Here is a 22,474-nt window from a genome sequence, read left to right on the forward strand (position 1 = left end):
GGAGTGTTGCATAACGCATGAAATAACTGCGTTATGTCAGAATAGCGCATTAAATTACTGCGTTATTCTGTCACAACGCAGTAAAATCATGCGTTATGACAGAATAACGCAGTAATTTAATGTGTTATACTAGTATAACGCAGTATTTTACTGCGCTATACCGCTGCATCATATTGTCACCTCAACTGTCAAACAGAAAAACGTCATGATTCGAATCAAACTTTATATAATGTAATTTGACGAATAACTGTTACCAACCACACAACATTCCACACACAATTGAGTTACTATGTCATTTTTTGACCAATTTAGAGATATTAATCGTGTTATATCGTTCACTCCAGCAAACATCTTTGAAGCAATGGGTAGGACCTGGGAACTAGGTGATGATGATTTTCATTACTTAAATAACCCTAACGATAGATTCAATTGAGAATACAATAATAAAATGAGAGGAGAGTGAGATTGGCGTGTTAGGGAGGCTGCAGCACTGGAGCACAAGTTAGCGTCAGTAGGGCTTAAACGCCCAAAAAAACGTGTTATGTCAATGCCTCGCGGAACTCCGCAAGAGTTTAATTTGGCTCTTAATCGTTTTCGCGAAGAGAACAATCGGATGCAAATACGTACCATAGGGTAGAATATGGTATACATGGTAACACAAGATTTAGATCCAAGTGGGATTCGGATTATGAAATGTCCGATGAAGATTAATATTTTTCTTACAATACGGTAAGTAGGTAGGGTCATAAAGACCCCCCTCCCCGAGGGTACTTGGGGGTTTGCAACTATATAAGTAGCCCTTTCTTTTGTTATTAGACTACACCATATTCAATGTCGAGTAGTAGAAACTCAGCTTGGTTTTTACTCCTTCCAAAAGAACCAAATAGCAGTGATGATGAGAGTTCAAATCATAGCAGTTTTTCGAGCGATACCAGTGATTTCAAACTAGATGAGTTAAATCCCCACCTTCTTATAGAGCGTAATGATGATTTTTTCAGTGTGAAATATTCAGATCCGCGGGAATATTATTGCGGTTTACGCTGAGAATGGTCACATCGGCTTGCCGAATCAGAACGTTTTGTTCGTGACTTGGAAAATCTCAACGCTCCAATCCCAACAAGGTACTCCTTAACCATGCCTCAAGTAGGTCCAGAAACTTGCGAGCTTGCCGTGCAAAGGATTAGAAAAGAAAACAACAGAATGCTGGCAAGACGATGTAGATTTTACATGCTAAAGTTGGCCGAAGAACAAGCATCATCAACCGGTAGAGAACTAACTGCTACTGAAAAAAAGATGTGTCTTAAGAAACCGCCAATATTTTTCTGAGGACGATATTGAGGACTTGTACTTTGATGATGATTAAGAATGTTGTGATTTTAGTTTTAAGTTTAATTTATGATTATGCTGTTATTTTGAAGAATATTAGTATGTTAAGTATTTTCATCTACTCAAGGTTATGAATGATGCAATTTAATTAAGTTTATTTTTTTTGTATGAATGCTGCCATTTTGACTAACTTTTGATTAATTATTAATGAACAAGTTTAAGTATTCGTAAAGAACTTCAAGCTAATGTCACCGAGCCTTCAAACGAAAATGGCGTTCGAGCACTTTTCAACCACTAAAACGGCCATCCGAACTTTTGTGTATCCTTGATGTATTAATCCTACCTTATTAATCGCACAAAAATAAGTAGGGCTCTATATAAAATATTGAAGTTTCGGAGTCCCGAAGCATGATTAATCTATGGTCAAAGTACGTTAAAAAGTGTAATGGAAGAAGAGTAAACCAAAAGAGCAAAAAAAAAAAAATGGGAGGGACACTATAGTGCAGTAATTTACTGCGCTATAGTAGTTAACAGAGCCGTCCCCGTTAACTGCTGCGCTAAAGGCATTTTGGTAACTTTTTTTTTTGTTGGGGTATTTTGGTTCAAAATGTTTTTTTTCGGGGCATTTTGGTTCCGGAGCCCACTTCTCTGTCACTGAGATCTGTTCTATTTTAGCTACTCTCACTCACTATCATTGAACAACTTCAGTTACATTTAACTTTAGATTTTATTCACCTTCAAGATTCTCAATACACAAGCAATCAGATAGTTACTTCAAATGAGTGCTCCATATGGTTCATGGAAGTCACCTATAACTGCCAATATTGTCTCAGGTTCAGATAAGCGTCTTGAAGGCTTTACTATAGACTCGCATGGACAATTAATGTGGTTGGAGACTAGACCTGATGAGTCTGGACGAGCTGTTCTTGTTAAAGAAGCTGCAAGAAAAGGCGAAGCACCTAAAGATGTTACACCAAGAGAGTTTAATGTTAGGACAACTGTTCATGAATATGGTGGTGGGTCTTTTCGGGTGTCTGGAGATGTGGTTGTTTTCTCTAATTTTGATGACCAGAGATTGTACAAACAGATTCTTGGTTCTGCAGGTCAGTATCTATTAGTAATATCTTTAGTATTAAAGTACTATGTACTGATATAAAATGGAATCGAAGTGCTAAGCTTTTTAATGGAACAGTAGCCAAACTATGAAAATATTAGCAGCTAAGGAAAGAGAAGAAGCTATTTTAGGGTTAAGCTAAAGATATTTTGATGAATGCCTTTCGACAGAGGAAACATTGATATTTTTTTCCTCCCCCCCCCCCCCCCCCGGCCCACCCCCACCACCCTTCTAGAGAAGAATGATGGGATTGAAGTATGAGAAACGTCTAATTTTCAGTCTCAATTTAGACAAATTAACGATCTTTCAGAAATAGGATTTATGTATTTGTATAAAAGTTGGCATCTCAGTTGAAACATTAATTGACGGAATAGCTTTGAATGCCCAAGCGCCTACATTGTGTAGTGAGTAAAATGCAGTACAACATAAAAGAAAAATAATGATTCAAAAGGGAAGCCCGGTGCACAAAGCATCCCGCTTTAGCAGGGTTTAGGGTGCATTAGGGTAGGCCCTTCCCCGCACCCTGCTAAAGGGGATGCATTGCGCACCGGGCTGCCCTTTATATTTGGAAATGTAAGAAACAAATTTGTAATCAAAGGAAACGAGTTAATTCTCCAAACTGTAATCGTGTCACATAAATAGGACAGAGGAAGTAGTATGTCTATTATTTTTCACAGAAGTTGTAGAGTACGGCAGGTTGAATTGATAATTTGTTCATCATAGATTCAGGTCCAGTGCCGATAACTCCAGATTATGGGGGACCTGTTGTAAGGTATGCTGATGGGGTCTTTGATGGTCGTTTAAACCGTTACATTGCTGTAAGAGAAGGTACATATATCTTTACTTATAATCAGAACATGTTTTGTTGTTATAGATTTTGGAAAGGATATTTTCTCTACAGTCTTGTTTGTTGAAACTGTATATTCTTGCTCTTTTCTATCAACGAACAGATCATCGCGGCGTTGATGCCCAGCCAACTAATGAGATTGTGAGTGTTCCCCTTAATGATAACACCCCTGAAGGTATGTAAGTGGCAAAAGGTTTTAAGTATTGTGAATCGATTGATCTATAATGTTAAAATGGAGAACGCAAATGAATTGCTGCTTCTGCTTTTATTTATGAATTTCAGAACCAAAAGTGTTGATTAGTGGGAATGACTTCTATGCATTCCCGCGGTTGGACCTAAAAGGGGAACGTTTGGCCTGGATAGAATGGAGTCACCCTAACAGGCATTGGGATAAAGCAGAGCATTGGGTCGGGTATATATCTGAGAACGGGTGAGTAAGTCTTCTAACATCCTCTCTTTATTAGAGATAATGACAATATTGTCCACATTGCTAGATGCTTCAAATTTTAGTGAAAAAGATGACGTCTTCCCTCTTTTTCGTTTATGCACATTGAATCCAAATTTACTGAAAGTGTTTGACAATTGGTTGAACTAAATGATATAGAGTCATTGACAAGCGAGTAGTAGTTGCTGGTGGCTGTCCTCCTCTCGTGGAATCGCCAACTGAGCCTCTATGGTCGTCCAAAGGCAGGATAAGTTTTAAGATTCTGCTGTTTACTTCCCATTCCAAAAGCAGAATAACTGTTATGTCAGTAGACTTTGAATATCTGAAGCCACCTCCTTGAATTATTGCAGGGGAATTATTTTTCATAACAGATAGAAACACAGGGTTTTGGAACATATACAAATGGGTAAATACATTACACCTTAAGAGTTTTGCATATTCTGCACTTAATGGTGTTGGTTGATAATTCATCTTTTTTTACTACTTCTACATCAGAATGAAGATAAAAATGAGGTCCTTGCAATTTACTCTATGAATGCTGAGTTCACAAGACCATTTTGGGTTTTTGGAAATCATTGTTATGACATTGTTGAGGGAAAAGAGGAATCAACCGTTTTTGCTTGCAGCTACAGGTCTCTCTCTCAGCTTGTCTCATTATTTCCCAGCCTCTCTTGTAGTGTTAAGTCGACATGTCTAAATTAAATTTCTATCCATGATGGCTTGCAGGCAACATGGAAAGTCATATCTTGGTGTTATAAATCAAGCTAAGAACTCTTTCTGTTCAGTTGATACTCCATTCACTCTCATTTCAAATATTGTAAGTTGCATCTTATATCGATGAACTTGTCTTATTGGTGCAACATGCAGAAAGTGTAACTATCTACTTCAAATGTTGTTTAGCTTGCAAGTGGCCAGATCCTTTACATTGAGGGTGCATCTTCTGTTCTTCCTACTTCTTTAGCAAAGGTTATTTCTTGTTCTTTTCTGTATCGGTGGTTTTTTCCAAAAACTATTTTTCCACAGCTTGACTTAATGAATTCCACGCTTTGCGACAGGTCATACTAGATGATCATATGTCAAAGGTTGTAGATTTCAGTATCATGTGGTCATCTTCTTCAGACAGTGACAAGTACATATCATATTTTAGCCAGCCAGAGCTTATTGAATTTCCAACAGATGTGGCTGGTCAAAATGCCTATGCATACTTCTATCCTCCATGTAATCCAGATTATAAGGGTAGTCAAGAAGAAAAACCTCCACTGTTGCTTGAAAGCCATGGTAAATAATCTGTATTTCTTGAAGTCGTATTTTCATTATACACTGAGTACTAATTGACGTTTCCATGACATTGATCAAAGCGCTGAAAAATTAAGATACTAAGCATTGAACATTTTTACTATTAAGCTGCTGAAGAAAAAACTTGTTACATGGCAGTGCTGTTGGCCAGTTTCACGTTCTCAAAATATAAGAGCCGTGAATGGAGCTGTTAATGATACAAAATACGATTTTCTTTCTTCTCTTTTCTCACTGAAAATTCTCTTTTTTCAATAGTTACTTGGTGAATAGGGAAACGTTCGTCGTTTTCTTAGCTGTTTTCTGGCAGTTATCAGGAACAAATTCCAAACACTGACCTTCTACAAGTTCACCAACCATTGAGCGCACACGCGTGCACACACACATGTATTCTGAATACAGGGATATCCAGATAAGTGTGTGAGCGTGTCTATTTCTGTGTGTCTGTCCAAGTGAGGAAATAATTCTGTTGCTTCTTGATCCTTATCAAAAATTGTGTTTGCTTCATGACGGGACTGATTTTATCACCTTAATGGCAGGATCACTTTGTTTCTCTATTTAGCTTTATTTGGTAGCTTCCAGATTCTAAATGTTCATATAATTCATTTATATATAAAATTTGATAGCAAGATAAATACATCTTTAAAGTAATAACCATATTGACTTTTGGCTCATAGTTTGATCATTATAATGTGGGAATTACGTAAGCCAATTGTTTGTAATTGTCATATGAAAGAGCTTACATACGCCTTCCAACACTTCCTCAATTGAACCCGATAATAAAGTGAATGATTCTAGAATAGTGAAATGCAATTTTGTCGTTTGCTTTCATATAACTCTTGTTGTTGGTAATAAAATAGACCCACAAAAATAATATTCACGGTATTAGTGATATACGCGGAACACTAACTTATGGTTAAATCAGCAAAAATAAAATTCAGCAATAATGACACCAAGATTTTACGTGGAAACCCTTCTGAATAAGGGCAAAACCACGGCCAAGAGGAGCAGCTGATATCACTATAGTAAGGAATTTTACACTGTGTAGTCACGAGTATAAATACTCCAAAGACCACTACACACTCAAAAAGAAAAACACTCTTTTAATTTTTCTCACCTCACTACAATATCACTCACACTCTATTTTTCTTCACAGACTATTTTCTTACAGTCTATGGAATACCTCACTTTTCTCTCACTCAGATGTATTGTCTGAGATTTTTGGTGTGTTACAAATGAACCATAAGCTGCCTATTTATAGGAATGAATTTCCTATGATGAGGTAAGCGCTTACATCACGACTATGATGAGGTAAGCGCTTACATCACGACTATGATGAGGTAAGCGCTTACATCACGAAAATGTGAACAAAAGAATTGGCTTGTTGGCCAATTCCACAATTGCTACCAATGTGATTTTGTCAAAGGAAGAAAACTCTTCCTTCCTTAAAATATGGGATAGGGGACTGGACCCCACAAATCTCCCCCTCCAGTCCCATTCACCTGAAGGAGGGTACACTGGCTTCTAATTTGAGTGCATGCCGACAAGTTCTTTGCACGATTCGAACTTGTCTCTCGGTATCGCCTTGGTCAGCATATCTGCAGGATTTTCATTCATGTGAATCTTCTTGACTTGGAACAATTCTCTTTCCAATTGCTCACAAATCCAATGATATCTGACATCGATGTGTTTTGTTCTCGCATGGTACATGGAGTTCTTGCTCAGGTCTATTGCACTCTGACTGTCACAATAGACAACATACTCCATTTGCTGCAATCCAAGTTCTTGAAGGAATCTCTTGAGCCATATCATCTCTTTGCCAGCTTCAGTAACCGCAATATACTCCGCTTCAGTTGTAGACAGTGCAACACACTTCTGCAACTTCGACTGCCATGATATAGCTCCCCCTGAAAAAGTAAACAAATATCCAGGAGTGGATTTTCTGTTATCAAGGTCACCTGCCATATCAGAATCTGTATAGCCCTTTAAAATTGGATTTGATCCTCCAAAACACAAGCATTCATCTGAGCTTCCTCTTAGATACCTGAGTATCCACTTCACAGCTTCCCAATGCTCTTTCCCTGGATTTTTGAGAAATCTGCTAACAACACCGACTGCATGAGCAATAACTGGTCGAGTGCATACCATTGCATACATCAAACTTCCGACGGCAGAGGAATAAGGAATCTTGGCCATTCTCTCTTTTTCCTCCGTTGTTATAGGACACATCTTTTTGCTCAATTTCAGATGACCAGGAAGAGGTGTGCTAACCCACTTAGCACTCTTCATATTGAAGCGCTCTAGTACACGTTCTATGTACTTTCTCTGAGACAAATAAAGCTTCTTTTCATTTCTTGAACGAGTAATTCTCATGCCCAAAATCTGCTTAGCATGACCAAGTCTTTCATTGCAAAAGACTTACTCAATTGTTTCTTCAACTCGTCAATTTTGGAAGCATTCTTGCCTACAATCAACATATCATCCACATATAGCAGGAGGATGATAAAGTCATCATCAGAAAATCTTTTTACAAACACACAGTGATCTGAAGAGGTCTTCTTGGAGCCTTGCTCCCCCATAACTGTCACACCCTAATTCCGCTAGGGTGTGATGGGCACCCGACCCCATATCCGAAGCCGAGCGAACCCACAGACCTTTGGGACACACATAATCTTAGTAGACTTTTTAAATCAGATAAAAATAAAATATATAATAAACTCTCAAAATATGCTTGTTCGATGCTTTCCGAATCAAACAGAATCTATAATCATACAGAATTTAACACATAATACAGAATGACATATCGGCTGATGAAGCCGCATACACAACTGACATACTATACCCACGACTCTGTCTGCAAAGTCTCTACATCAATCCTGAAGAATCACACGTACGAACTCTGACTCGGCAGCACTCCAGGAGCAAATGGAGCTTGCCAACTCTGCTGGGGCATCCTCTATAATAACTCTACATCATATGGGTGTACCTGCGCGGCATGAAACGCAGCCCCCGAAGAAAAGGGGGTCAGTACGGAATATGTATTGAGTATGTAAAGCATAAGGTACAATAAACAGAATCATAATCTGAACAGGGGATACAGAAAATAAGTGTAGTAACCGGAGTATAAAAAATGCTTACTCATAAAACATAGGTAATGCATGTCAGAACATATGCCATATCCGGCCCCATTATGGGACACAGTGAACAGAACGTGGTCGCCACCCCGTCACTGGCGCCACAACACAGCATACTCCAGAGTAGGGAATAGCTCTGTAACATATCATATCATATCAGAATGTGCACATATCAAACATATCAGATGGCCATAGCATATCATATCATCATATATCAAAATATGTGTACATGGCACAGCATACTCCACAACCCATGTACATGTATACCTGCCCCCTCACATCGAGGAACGGCGAACAATGCAGTGGAATACGCGTGATAACATATCCTGGCCCGGGCTCAGTGAAGGAAGCATTGAGACATCCACGAGTAGAGTAGTGAGAAACTATATGCATCATAAAACATTTACGAAGACTCGATAGAATAGTCCGAACAATAGGTCATTTAGAAAAGAAATTAGGCGAGGGTCGCAGTACGTACCTTTCGGATATTCCGATAGATTATGTCAAAACAAAACCTTTTGAGATCGTTTGTACACGTCAAATATATCGTAGGACTTAATGGAATAATTAAAACAATTATCTTTTAGTAGACGGAACAATAACTAGAGATTTCCTTTAAATATTGCTTGAAAACAAATCAATAGCACAAAAGGAGAAAATTTGGAATAGTGGGTCCACCTCGGGTCAACTGAGGTGGCGCACCCAAATTACGTGCATAAAACTTTATGGAGCCACTTATGAAGGTTTTAGTGTAATCCGGTTCCGTTTGGGCAAATTATAGATGTTTAGGCAATTGTCTCAACAAGGCATGAAGTACTTAATTCAATTCTATTGAATAAAAAAGAGGTAAATTCAAACTCGGATTTCTAGAGATAGAGTTGTCCCCGAGGCTCGTATCCAAACCTATTAAGTCTAAGACATGCCAAAAGAAGGAAAGGTAAAGCTTTACATACCTTATTTGCCTTTTACGTTTATCCGAATTCAATTCTCGTTTCCTCCAAAATCTACAATTGGTCACAATTACCAAATATTAACTATAAGACTTTAGGACTTGAATCTCAAATTAACACTTTTCTACAGAAATTTGGGCAGCATCTCCCCTATAAATTCAACATCCCCGAGATTTTAACTTGGTCAAAATAACTAACAACAACACCCACAACAACACCAACAACATCAACAATCACTACAAAACACATTCTAGCATAAATAGTCTTCTTTCCAACATAGTGCGACAACTCCCAATCTAACTTCGCACTTCCAAACTAATATCAATGTTTTCATATCCATTTACTATTCAAGATCATTCCAATACAATTCGGAAGCATTTTATATTATTCTACAAAATATTTACAAAATATACAAAAATTCCACCAAAACCATAATTCATCCGAAACTTCTAATTTTCGACATAAATATTCATAACACATTTTCATCTTCCAATTTCATTAACAATGATCATAATTCGCACCTTAACAATTTCATTTTCATAATTACATAAATCTACCATAAAATCACAAAACTTTCCATAACAACTTAACAACCAACCTTTCATGCTAATATGGACTTACATCCCTCCAAATCCACCAACTAACATAATAATTCACATTTAGACTTCACTTCCATAATTACATAAAAACTACATTAAAATCACATAATTTCCTATAATCATTTTCAACAATTTTCCATATCAACTTGAACCATTTCCTTCCATTTCCATTACAAGGCTTCAACAACACAATTAATATAACAAATAAAATTTTAATCATCCCTTTCCATATATATATATATATATATATATATATATATATATATATATATCCATAATACAAAATTTTCATACTCTACATTCCTTTCCACATTCCACAACACCTATATATATTTCTTCCAAGACAAAAGGAGTGAAATCTTACCTTTTTCTTCTTATCTTCTTCACTTGTCCAAAGTGTTAAATCGACCGAAATAACTACACCACGTTGTAGAGGACCCTTGAATTAGTAGGAATACCACAAGAAAATAATTTTTGGGACAAGATTTCAAAGGGTCAATTTTTTTTCTCCATGGCCGTATGGCCTTCAACTCTTGCTCTTCTCCTTTTGTTTTTCACCTTCTCAATTTTTCTTGAATGTTCTATGTGTTAAAATATATAATGAACCCCTTTATTTATTTGTCACATGGAAAAATAATTAAATCATGTGGGCTTGGGCCATGCATGGCCGGCCACCCCTCTCTTTTGGGCCTCATTTTTCTCTTTTTCTTTTGTCATGGGCCTAACCCGGTTGGCCCCGAGTTGGGCCTAGCCCACTGACCTTTCGACCTTAAAACGTCCATATCTCCTTGTACCGACGTCACCTGGGAACCCACGACCTGTGTTTGGAAAGCTAATTCAATTATCTACAACTTCTATTTCTTGGTATCTTTCCAAATTACAAACTTATAATGCCGTTGTTTCCCCTCAAAGTCAGGTCACCCGAAAACGTTTTCTTAAAAATATTCGTTTGGAGGGCTTCCACTTAGATTTGGCCCAAGGGTCCTTCGTGAGTTGTGTTTAACTTTACATATGCGATTCATATAACTTGTCACATGTTCCAAAAAATATCTTGACGTGTGGGCCCCACCTCAGCTTACAAATAATTCGACGTTCAAAAATACGGGATATAACAATAACAGACTCAAACTTCTTGTACCACTATCTGGGAGCTTGCTTCAATCCATATAGACTCTTCTTAAGTTTGCATACAAGATTTTCTTTACCTTTTGCCTTGAAGCCCTCAGGTTGTTCCATATAAATCTCCTCTTCTAAGTCATCATGAAGAAAATCAGTCTTCACATCCATCTGCTCAATCTCCAAATCAAGACTAGCAGTCAAACCAAGAATTGTCCGAATGGAGGACATTTTCACGACAGGAGAAAATATTTCGTCAAAGTCAATACCTTTCCTTTGACCAAATCCCTTAGCAACCAATCTAGCTTTGTATCTGGGCTTCAAATTGTGTTCTTCGGTTTTAACTTTGAACACCCACTTGTTCTTCAAAGCTCTCATGCCCTTAGGCAATTTCACCAACTCAAAAGTATGGTTCTCATGCAGAGATTTCATCTCATCTTGCATGGCTTCAATCCATTGATCCTTGTGCTCATCTTCCACAGCCTCCTCATAACATTCAGGTTCTCCCCCATCAGTGAGTAATACATACTCATTAGGTGAATAACGGGAAGAAGGAACATGCTGTCTAGTAGACCTTCTAAGTGGAATATCTGACTCATCCACGACTTCATGAGTAGAAGCATCTACCTCATCAATAGCAGCATCGTTATCATCATCAATATGCTGATCTGGAACATGATTCTGGGCATCACCATCGTCATCTAGCCCACCAACGTCATCAACATTTGTATGAGGAACTTGATCAAGATTAACTAAACCTTCAGAACTTGAAGATTTTGTCTTCTCTGCTTTGTTGATATCTTCAATGGTTTGATCCTCCACGAAGATAACATCACGGCTTCTCACGACCTTCTTCTCAATTGGATCATATAACCTGTAACCAAACTCATCAAGGCCATAACCAATGAAGATGCACTGCCTTGTCTTGGCAGTTAATTTTGACCTCTCATCTTTAGGCACATGTACAAAAGCTTTGCAACCAAACACTTTCAAGTGGTCATAGGAAACATCCTTGCCATACCAAACTCTGTTTGGAACATTGTTGATACCCAATTTTATCCCTCCTTTATTTCAATTTATTTACTCGGGCTTCTAATTTTATTGACAAGCTAAACACTTTATTTTCACTATTATTAATTTTCACTATTTTTACTATCAACATTACTAGCATTACTTTATCACAAATTTTAAATGGTCGTCATCGTTTCATTTTCGGATTCGGACTCGTTAAATTAAATATTTATTTTTTACACCAACCACATGATACACATTATACAAGTTATATCACAATATGCCAAACAAATGGCCCAAATCCGACCAGCCCATTATTCTACACTACCCACTTAAGAGATCAGCCCTATTTAATTACCCGGTCCAGCCCAACCTAAATTACCCTACCCGGTCCACTCTTTTCTTCTTCTAAAACCTAACCCATTTCTCCTTTCTCTTCAGCCCTCTCTTTCTCTTCTTTTCCCTCACCCCTCACGCTCTCCCTCCTTTCCTCTCTCCTACGCTCTCTCCCACTCACCTTTGTCCCCTACACGCCTCTGTTTCCTCACGTTCCTCTCCACTTCCCCTGTTCCCCGCTCCTTCGTCTCTCTCATACGCTCCTCTCTCTCCTCACTCTATAAATTTAGACCGATTTTCGGTATTTGGAGGGGGAGAAAAAAGGACTCTGCATCGTTTGGGAAAGAAGCAGAATTATTTCAGTGTTTTAGGGACAAAAGCTATCTTCCACACTGAATTTTCCTTCCCAGTGAATTTTAGCCGTGGGCGACAATTACTCTATTTCCATTTCTTCATTTTGAAAATTTAATTACTTTAATCGGGTTCGGGTTCGGGTTCGTTCGTTGTTCGAGCATAGATTCGAGACCCCGACGCCTCAGTTCATTGCGCACAAAAAAGGTAAACCTCGATACATTTATTATTTCTAGTCTTTAGTTTCTGCTTTAGTTAAATCTTTAGCTGATTCTGCTATTTTTAGTTATGTAGTTTCTTTGTCGTTATATTATTTCTTTGATGTTTGGGAGCTGCTAGGATAGAATGTTAATCGCTAAAATGAATTTGAAAGACGTATACTGTAGTTTGGATGCTTGACTGAATTTCCAGGATTTAGAACCTATTTAAAACCGAATGTATATAGGATATACAGTGGGTTATCAAGGTAAGAAGAAAGTATACATTCGATATACGTCTGATATACACACCGCGGTGTGTATATCTTAGGTATATTGTGTATGTGATTAAAACAGGTCGGCGCTGTCTCTCTTTTACTCTATTTATTCAAATGAGATGCCCTGTGACGAATGTAATCTGGTTAGATTTAAATACGGTAAAATGATTATACAGCATGTCGATGTTGGTTGTTGAATTCTGTTTGGTCATGTTCTGTTATCATCATTATCCAGTTCTGTTGTTAGTGTACGTGTTTAGTTCGGTTGTTATTCGAGTTAAGGGATTAGTTTGCTCCTCCTTTATATTTTAGAAAATGGGGCTTGTATGGAAATTTATGATTCTGTTTTAGTTGCGTAAGGGATTAAATTCGGATGATATTGTGCTTGTTTCGTTATCTGCTTAAGTTGTGATGAAATACAAGGGTGCAAGCTTAGATGTTTATTGTCAGCATTGTCCTTCTTTGCTCTATTCATTCTTAACATTGTAATCTGTTACGCATTTAATTTATTTGGATTTGGATATAATGAAATGATTAGGCCACATGTCGATGTTGTTTGTTCACTCGACTTGAACTTAATTACTACTTCTGTGTGTTTATAGTAGATTCGACTTATTGAGTTATTAGTTCTCCTTTTCTTCATATGTGTGAAGCATGTAGTTATAGTAATCAACATATATGAAGTTAATATCAAGACGGGAGTCGTTTGCTTAAATGACGACTTTTTGTTTCTTCACTTGAAATCAGCCTAATCCCCTTTTTATTCATGTCAAGTGCATAAACTGTTTACTCGCTCTTTAGATAATATACTGGCATTCTTCATTTTTACATGAACATGAATCTAGTTCAGTAGGCGTCTCTGTTAAAAAAAAAACAGAGGCTCTGTTTAAGTTGAAAATCCTCTTTGCTTCATTAGCTATGCAAAACAACTGAATATTAGTTTGTTGACCATGTTTAAATTCAAAATGATTCTCTCTCCAATTGACTTGCTTGAATGTTTAAATTGTTAAAAAGATAAGAATAGGCTGTGGTTGAATTTATTATGCCACTGGAGTATTAATATCTGTTTTCTTACAGTGCTGGTTCGGATTTTCAGTTTCCATTGGTTAAATGCCCCTGATTATGGTTTTCCTCTTATCTAGTAGCCCTGAGATTCCTGGGGGAATCCTTATATTATGTGTGTACTAGTTGATATTTTCCAAGCACTGTCTTCAGTTAAGTGCTAAGAGATAGACTTCATTTAAATTTGGCTCAAAATATGAGCTTCTATTGACTATTGACAATTTAAAATCAATAGTCATATCTTAAGAATTCTTGAGTGACTGGTTATTCATGACCTGATGCTTATTTTTTAGAAAATATGTTGAGTGCATTAATCTCCTTTGCTGCTTTGAGTATTTTGCGTATTAGTTTAACACTAATCTTTTCTTTACTAATCCTTATTTTCTCTACTTTTTTTTTTATACATGACTATCGCATACGAGTCCAAACGATTCGTCATCTTCTCCCGCATTTTGGCGTCGGGCCAAAAGCCCAACACAACTCCTCTCGAGTCACCCCCATACAGTAGCAGCCAATCCGCAGCCAAACAGGGAAATAAAATCTGGGCCGAAGCCCAACAGGCGTGACAACAGCAGCAACGCATATGAATTGTTACTGGGCCGAAGCCCAGCTGCAAACAGATCACAGCAGTCCAAAATGGACCAAGCTCATTTACATTATATCTACCCCTTTACTTTTATTTTTGTGTGTATTTAACATGTATCGTATGACTAACATTTTGTTTGTTAATTTAGATGAACTTTAATAAATTAGTGAGTTTTAGTTTTAGTAATGGGGTAGTCAATTCAAAGAGAAACTAACAATTAGCTCCATGAGTTTCATTTTCCTTTTATGTTAAAACTATTCACAGTATCTATAATATTTATGTTTTTTAGAATAATTGATTTTCGAAATAGCATGACTACATATTTTGGCTAAAAGGAATCATAATTTATGCCTACTATCTTAGAGATTTAAACATCACAAATTTTACACTAACATTAGCTTTTCTCCAAATATATATAAACGTTACATGTCCTGCTTCTTTTAGTTTATTTTAACTAAACTCTTTATGCAATTATTATTTTCTACAAGTTTTACTTTAAATAACTTTAGCAATACTTACAAGGTATTTTCTTAAATATTTACATCTACATTTTAGCCTTAATTAAATAACATAAGTCCGGTCGGTTAACCATTGTTAATGGGTCTTAAAGGATGCCTAATACCTTCCCTTTAGACTAATTGAACCCTTACCTAGAATCTTTTGGTTTCGTAGACTTTAAAATAAAATCAACTTAGGATAATCACTTTAATTAACCTTAGGTGTCCTAATTCACCATAAATAATTAGGTGGCGACTCCTTAAAATAATAAAAAAAAAATAGGAATCACCAATATGTTGTACCTCTAATTTAACCCGATTAAAATGGGGTATAACAAACATCACTTTGCAAAGCAACCGCAGGGGATAGATTAATAACATGTGCGGCGGTCAACAATGCCTCACCCCAAAAGGAATTCGGCAACTTTGCTTCAGAAAGCAAACATCTAACTCTTTCCATCAAGGTCCTGTTCATCCTCTCTGCTAAACCATTAAGCTGAGGAGTCTTAGGAGGAGTCTTCTGGTGTCTGATACCCTGTTGCTTGCAGTATTCGTCAAACGGTCCACAATATTCACCACCGTTATCAGTACGAATACACTTCAACTTCTTTCCAGTTTCTCTTTCAACTGAGGCCTGAAACTGCTTAAAGACACCCAACACTTGGTCTTTAGTCTTTAAGACGTAGACCCAAAGTTTCCTTGAGCAATCATCAATAAAGGTTGCAAAATAAAGTGCACCACCCAAGGTCCTTGTCTTCATTGGACCACATAAATCTGAATGCACCAACTTAAGCAACTCTGTCTTTCTTGAAGGAAGATGAGACTTGAAAGAAACTCTATTTTTTTTTCCAGCCAAGCAGTGCTCACACTTTCTAATTTAGCACTTTCGAAGTTTGACAACAATTTCTTTTTGGCTAGAACATTTAGTCCTTTCTCGCTAATGTGGCTAAGCCTCTTATGCCACAATGTTGAAGAGCTATTGCTCTCAACTGCATTCACCATATCAACACAGGTAGAGGTCGTAGTCCAGTATAGACCACGACGCTTTTCGCCACGAGCCACAATCATGGAACCTTTAGTAAGCTTCCACTTTCCAGCACCATTGGTACCACTTTTGTCACGACCCAACCCCGTAGGCCATGACTAGTGCCCGATCTGGGCACCCAAACCCATCTATCAAATGCATTCAAGTATATACCAGAAGCCGACGAGGCTATATTCTAAATTTAGACAACTCCCAGAAAAATTTCGGCAGAGTTTCCTCTGTTTTACAGACTATCCAAAATAACCCTGTACACAGCAAACACCAACAAAGGCCACACAGGGCTAGCAAAGCAACGTATAAACATATGCGGACCGGATGCCTCGGCGTATGGGATCGCCCAAACAACATATACACCTATCCATACAGAAAGACCCTAACCCACAAACATGTCCACAGACCTCTAAACAGACCGACAGAATCATATGACGGGACAGGGCCCCGCCGTACCCATGAACGAATATATACAAATGCACTAATAAATATATATACCAAAAGTATAAGCTCCGGAAAGAGAGGAGCACTCCGAATAGCACAAAGGGTGTCCTAAACAGGTGGATCACCAGGCTGTGCGTCCGTACCTGCGGGCATGAAACGCAGCCCCCGGAGAAGGGGGTCAGTACGAAATATGTACTGAGTATGCAAAGCAGAAGGTACAGAAACAAATCTGAACAATATTCGAATCAGATATATAGAAAATAATACATATCAAAATGTTTATTTCCAAAGTATAAATTATGCATAGGGCACAGGAAAATGTGGTCGCCCGCCTGTCGATGGCGCCACAACACAGCATAACACTAGAAAGTTTCAAATCTCCGAATCCCCGTCACACATCACAACACAGCATAACGCCAAACACAGCATAACGCCAAACATAAGTGGAACCTGGCCCTCGAGCGAGGAGCACGGTGAACCATAATCACAGCATAACACCGGAATGTATCACAAAGCGCACGACAACAGAACCGGCCCGGGAACCGGTGAACGATATCACAGTAGGCACGAGCAGAGTAGTGAGGAATCATATGCATGAAATCATTATTATAAATCTGAAAGATAAGTAAAATAGTCATATTCGAAATCGGAATAATAATTATCACTTTTTGTTTCAAAGTTGTCGAATTTCAAGAAGGGTGTCGCGGGACCCACGGACGAGTATAGACCCGAACTGAGCCCGCCTATGAAAAGCATACTCATTTTATATCATACAAACTCCTACGAAAAATTCAAAGCAATCCGAGCTTTTCTGAGGAAATTATGGGCGTTTGAAGTTTTGGAATCGCTAAAGAATGAACTTTAAAACAAAAATCAGCTTTCATGTAATCTTTACAAATTATGGATTCCAAGAACATAAGGATCAATGTTTTGCCATGACAAGGCAAGGATGCCAACGAACAAATGCGATTCATAAACATGCTCGGATTGTGAGAATAGAGTTTCCTCGAGGCTTATATCATAGCCTATTTTAACTAAGGCATGCCGAAGAAGGAAGATTACTTTACATACCTCAAACGCTCTCCAATACGATCCAAACTCAAGCTAAATCCAACCTATGATTCGGGCTGCCCACGATCTATAAACAAGCCATAAAATGCCAAACATTAGCTAAAGACTCTTTGGGCATTAAATTCCAATTTCGCCCTTAATTCTATAGAAATTTGGGCAGCATTTCCCCTGTAAATAGGCTACCCCGAGAATTTAACTCGGCCGTATCAATCAACAACAACAACAACAACCAACCTAACAACATTAATAATCAATCCGAAAGGTAATACAACAATAATAGCTCTCTTTTCTATCATTCATCAACTTTCGTAAATTCAATTCGACGACTTACCTTCAAGCCAAAATCGACGCTTATACGCTCACATACTAACCCGAACCCATACCAAAAACATTTCAAGACATTCTAAGCAATTTATACAATTTTTCCAACAATCCATAAATTTTCCCAAGCTACCCGAAACAGCCCCTAACCGAGACAGCCCCCCTAACTTTTTTTTCATTTCCAAATCATGGTTCGTATCTACAATTTACATTCTAACAATGCTATTTTCATCAATACACAATTTACATTAAATGTACAACAACTTCCAAATCAGTCCGCAATATTTACAACATCAATTTGAGTCAATAAACTTTCATTTCCAACATAGAATTCATGGCGACGACGGCTAAACAATAAGCGATACTAATTCAATTCTTGGCACATAAGGTGACCCATTTTCGGCTAACACTACACATATACATATATGGATGATTCTCAATTGTTCTTCACCTTACAATGATCATAATCAACTAACTAGGCATTAATTCATAATTTCAATCACAACACAACAACACCCATTTACACGGCTCAAGCTCCACATACACAACTCACCTCCAACATTTCATATTTCATGATTTTCCTCCATTATAACATACTACAAGATACAAACAACCTTTATAACACAAAAGCAAGATCAACTCTTACCTATCCTCTTCAATTCCACAAAATGCTAGGGTTTCCAATGGATGAAAAATAATGGGTTGATCGCTCCAACGACACTCCCACGCTACTTAGGGACCTCAAAATAGTGGGTTTGTACCAAGGAAATAATTTTGGAAGAGCAAGAAATGGGGGTGGATTTTTCCTTGGGCTGGCCGAGAGCCCCCTTATTGTGGTGCTCTTCAATTCCTTTTTTTTTTTTAAGAGTTGGAGTGAAGTGAAATGAAGTGGTCATCTTTTTAACAATGCAAGACTTAGTCAAGGGTGCCTTGGCCCACATAATGAGTTGTTCCACTTAGAAGATGACACAAAGTTGTGTGGGCACCACATGGAATTTGTGGATGACTTTCCACTTCAAATTTTATCACCTTTGGTCCCAAATTTTCCTAATTGTTCCATACCAATAAATTCGTGCACAACTTATATCTCAAAATAAATTCGAAGGTCAAGAATCCCGACTTTGTATCCCAAAATAATTTTGTCCTTAGCTTGTCATAAATAAATCCGGATTATTCCACTGTACAAAAATACGGGTTCTAACATCCTTCCCCCCTTTAGAACATTCGTCCTCGAATGTCAGATTAACCTTACCGGTCATACAACAATTTGGGGGAGTTTCCTTACTAACTATCACAACAATACAATCATTGATCAACGATTCATTTATCAAACAACATAGTCAAATAGAGAATTGGATTACCTGTAGGCTCTGAAAATAAATGAGGATACTTCTTCTTCATATGCTCCTCAGCTTCCCAGGTCATTTCCTCTCGGTTATTGTTCCACCACAACACTTTAACAGAAGCCATATCTTTGTTCCGCAACCTTTTTACCTAGCGATCCAATATGGCTATAGGCTGCTCCTCATAAGATAGCTCCTCGGTGACCTGAATATCATCTACAGGAAAGACTCTGGAAGGGTCACCAATACACTTACGAAGCATAGAAACATGAAATACCGGGTGTACCGCTCCCAAGTCAGCTGGCAAATCCAATTCGTAGGCCACCTTGCCTATTTTGCGAATAATCAGATAGGGCCCAATATATCTCGGACTGAGCTTTCCTTTCTTGCCAAATCGCATAACACCTTTCATCGGTGACACTTTCAGGAACACCCAATCGCCAATCTGAAACTCTAACGGTCGACGTCGCTTATCGGCATAAGATTTCTGTCAGCTCTGGGCTGCCAACAATCTTTCTCGAATAAGTTTCACCTTATCCACGGCCTGCTGGACCACATCTGGGCCAATCAACTCAGTCTCCCCAACATCAAACCAACCGATCGGTGATCTACACTTCCTGCCATACAAAGCCTCATATGGTGCCATCTGAATACTGGAGTGGTAGCTGTTATTATACGCAAACTCAACAAGCGGTAAATGGTCGTCCCAGCTACCCCTGAAATCAATAACACAGGCACGCAACATATCTTCCAATGTCTGAATAGTGCGCTCGGCCTGTCCGTCGGACTGGGGATGGAAGGTTGTACTCAGGCTCACTTGGGTCCCCAATCCCTCCTGAAACGATCTCCAGAACTTAGCTGTAAACTGGGCACCTCTATCGGAAATAACAGACACAGGAACTCCATGAAGTCGTACAATCTCCCTGACATAAAGCCTGGCATAATCCTCAGCTGAATAGGTGGTCCGAACCGGAAGAAAATGGGCTGATTTCGTCAGCCGATCAACAATAACCCAAATAGAATCATACCTCCGTGGAGTGCGAGGTAGACCTGTAATAAAGTCCATATTAATGATCTCCCACTTCCACGTCGGTATCTCCATCTCCTGCAATAGCCCACCGGGCTTCTGGTGCTCAATCTTAACCTGCTGGCAATTTGGACACTGAGCAACGAACTCTGCTATATCTCTTTTCATACCGTCCCACCAATATAGGCATTTGATATCATGGTACATCTTCGTCAACCCTGGGTGAACAGAATATCGAGCGTAATGTGCCTCGCCCATAACCTGTCGCTGCAACCCTGCAACGTCAGGTACACACAATCTGCCTCTGTGAAATAACACTCCATCAGGTGAAATCTCAAACGGAGTCTTCTCCTGTGCCAGCGCTGCGTCTCTGTACTGTGCCAGAATAGGATCCTCATACTGATGCCGCTTAATATCTTCTGTAATAGAGGACTCAGCAATACCTCAAACAGAAACCCCAACATCTCCAGAATCAGCCAAGCGAACTCCAAGACTAGCCAACTGAAGAATATCGCGAACCATTTCTTTACTCTCTGATGGCACGTCTGCTAGGATGCTCATAGACTTGCGGCTGAGTGCATCCGCCACAACATTAGCTTTCCCAGGATGGTAGAGAATGTCAACATCATAATCTTTCAGCAACTCTAACCACCTCCGCTGCCGCAAGTTCAGCTCCTTTTGCCTAAAGATGTACTGAAGGCTCTTATGATCTGTATAAATGTCAACGTGAACCCCATATAAATAATGTCTCCACATCTTCAAAGCATGAATGACCGCGGCCAGCTCCAAATCGTGAGTAGGATAATTCTTTTCATGTTTTCTGAGCTGCCGGGAAGCATAAGCTATCACCCTGCCGTGCTGCATCAACACACATCCCAAACCAATACCAGAGGCATCACAATAAATCACATACCCATCTGGACCCTCCGGAAGAGTCAGGACTGGAGCCGTAGTCAACTTATCTTTCAGCAACTTGAAGCTACGCTCACAAGCATCTGACCACTGAAACTTAGCTCCCTTCTGAGTCAGCCTTATCAAAGGCGCTGAAATGGAAGCAAACTTCTCCACGAATCTCCGATAATAACCAGCCAATCCCAGAAAGCTACGCACCTCTGTCGGCGTCGTAGGTCTAGGCCAATTCTTTACGGCCTCAATCTTCTAGGTATCCACCCGGACGCCATCAGCCCCAATAATATGTCCCAGAAATGCCACTGAAGATAACCAGAATTCACACTTAGAAAATTTAGCATATAATTCCTGGTGCCGAAGTGTGCCAAGTACCGTCCTCAAATGGTCCGCATGCTCTGCCTCTGACCGAGAATAAACCAGAATATCATCGATAAATATGATCACAAACATATCCAAGAACGGTCTGAATACCTGATTCATCAGGTCCATAAATACTGCTGGGGCATTTGTCAGCCCAAAAGACATAACTCTGAACTCATAGTGCCCATATCGGGTCCTGAATGCTGTCTTGGGAATATCAGCCTCTCGTACTCGTACCTGATGGTAACCCGATCGCAGGTCTATCTTCGAGAAATACCTGGCACCCTGCAGCTGATCAAACAAATCATCAATCCTGGGGAGGGGATATTTATTCTTGATGGTTACCTTATTCAACTGCCGATAATCAATGCACATCCGCAGTGAGCCGTCTTTCTTCCTCACAAATAATACCGGAGCTCCCCAGGGTGACGCACTAGGCCGAATGAAACCCTTCTCTAATAAATCTCTCAGCTGCTCTTTCAATTCTTTCAATTGTGCAGGTGCCATTCTGTACGGAGGAATAGAGATAGGCTGAGTGTCTGGCAACAGATCAATAGAAAACTCTATCTCCCGTTCGGGAGGAAGACCTGGAAGCTCATCTGGGAATACATCTACAAATTCATTAACCACTGGGACTGACTGAAGAGTCGGTGCCTCTGCCTCTAAATCATGAACACGGACCAGATGATAAATACACCCCTTTCTGATCATTTTCTCAGCCTTGAGGTATGAAATAAACTTACCCCTCGGCGATACTGTATTACCTGCCCACTCTATAACTGGCTCCCCTGGGAATTGGAATCGGACTATCTTCTTTTGAC

General features: G+C 38.9%; 1 protein-coding gene and 1 long non-coding RNA gene across 2 annotated transcripts in view; one reads left to right on the forward strand and one right to left on the reverse strand.

Moving 5' to 3' along the window:
* The first annotated feature begins 1,973 nt into the window (after nt 1–1,973).
* The window catches only part of LOC132606532 (uncharacterized), a 30,990-nt gene continuing 10,489 nt past the window's right edge, over nt 1,974–22,474 (forward strand). The window contains exons 1-10 of the mRNA XM_060320081.1: nt 1,974–2,429; nt 3,164–3,268; nt 3,391–3,462; nt 3,570–3,717; nt 3,892–3,974; nt 4,083–4,138; nt 4,228–4,364; nt 4,459–4,549; nt 4,633–4,698; nt 4,788–5,010. Of these exons, the coding sequence (XP_060176064.1) occupies nt 2,105–2,429; nt 3,164–3,268; nt 3,391–3,462; nt 3,570–3,717; nt 3,892–3,974; nt 4,083–4,138; nt 4,228–4,364; nt 4,459–4,549; nt 4,633–4,698; nt 4,788–5,010 (1,306 nt within the window). The 5' untranslated portion in view covers nt 1,974–2,104. The remainder of the gene's footprint in view (nt 2,430–3,163; nt 3,269–3,390; nt 3,463–3,569; nt 3,718–3,891; nt 3,975–4,082; nt 4,139–4,227; nt 4,365–4,458; nt 4,550–4,632; nt 4,699–4,787; nt 5,011–22,474) is intronic.
* On the reverse strand, nt 16,513–19,074 carry LOC132605224 (uncharacterized). The gene is made up of 3 exons (XR_009569104.1): nt 18,661–19,074; nt 17,694–17,760; nt 16,513–16,765 (listed from the first exon to the last, which is right to left on the reverse strand). It is a non-coding gene; the product is annotated as an uncharacterized LOC132605224 (long non-coding RNA).

The sequence above is a fragment of the Lycium barbarum genome, chromosome 8 (assembly GCF_019175385.1).
Source record: "Lycium barbarum isolate Lr01 chromosome 8, ASM1917538v2, whole genome shotgun sequence".
NCBI classification, from domain to species: Eukaryota; Viridiplantae; Streptophyta; class Magnoliopsida; order Solanales; family Solanaceae; genus Lycium; species Lycium barbarum.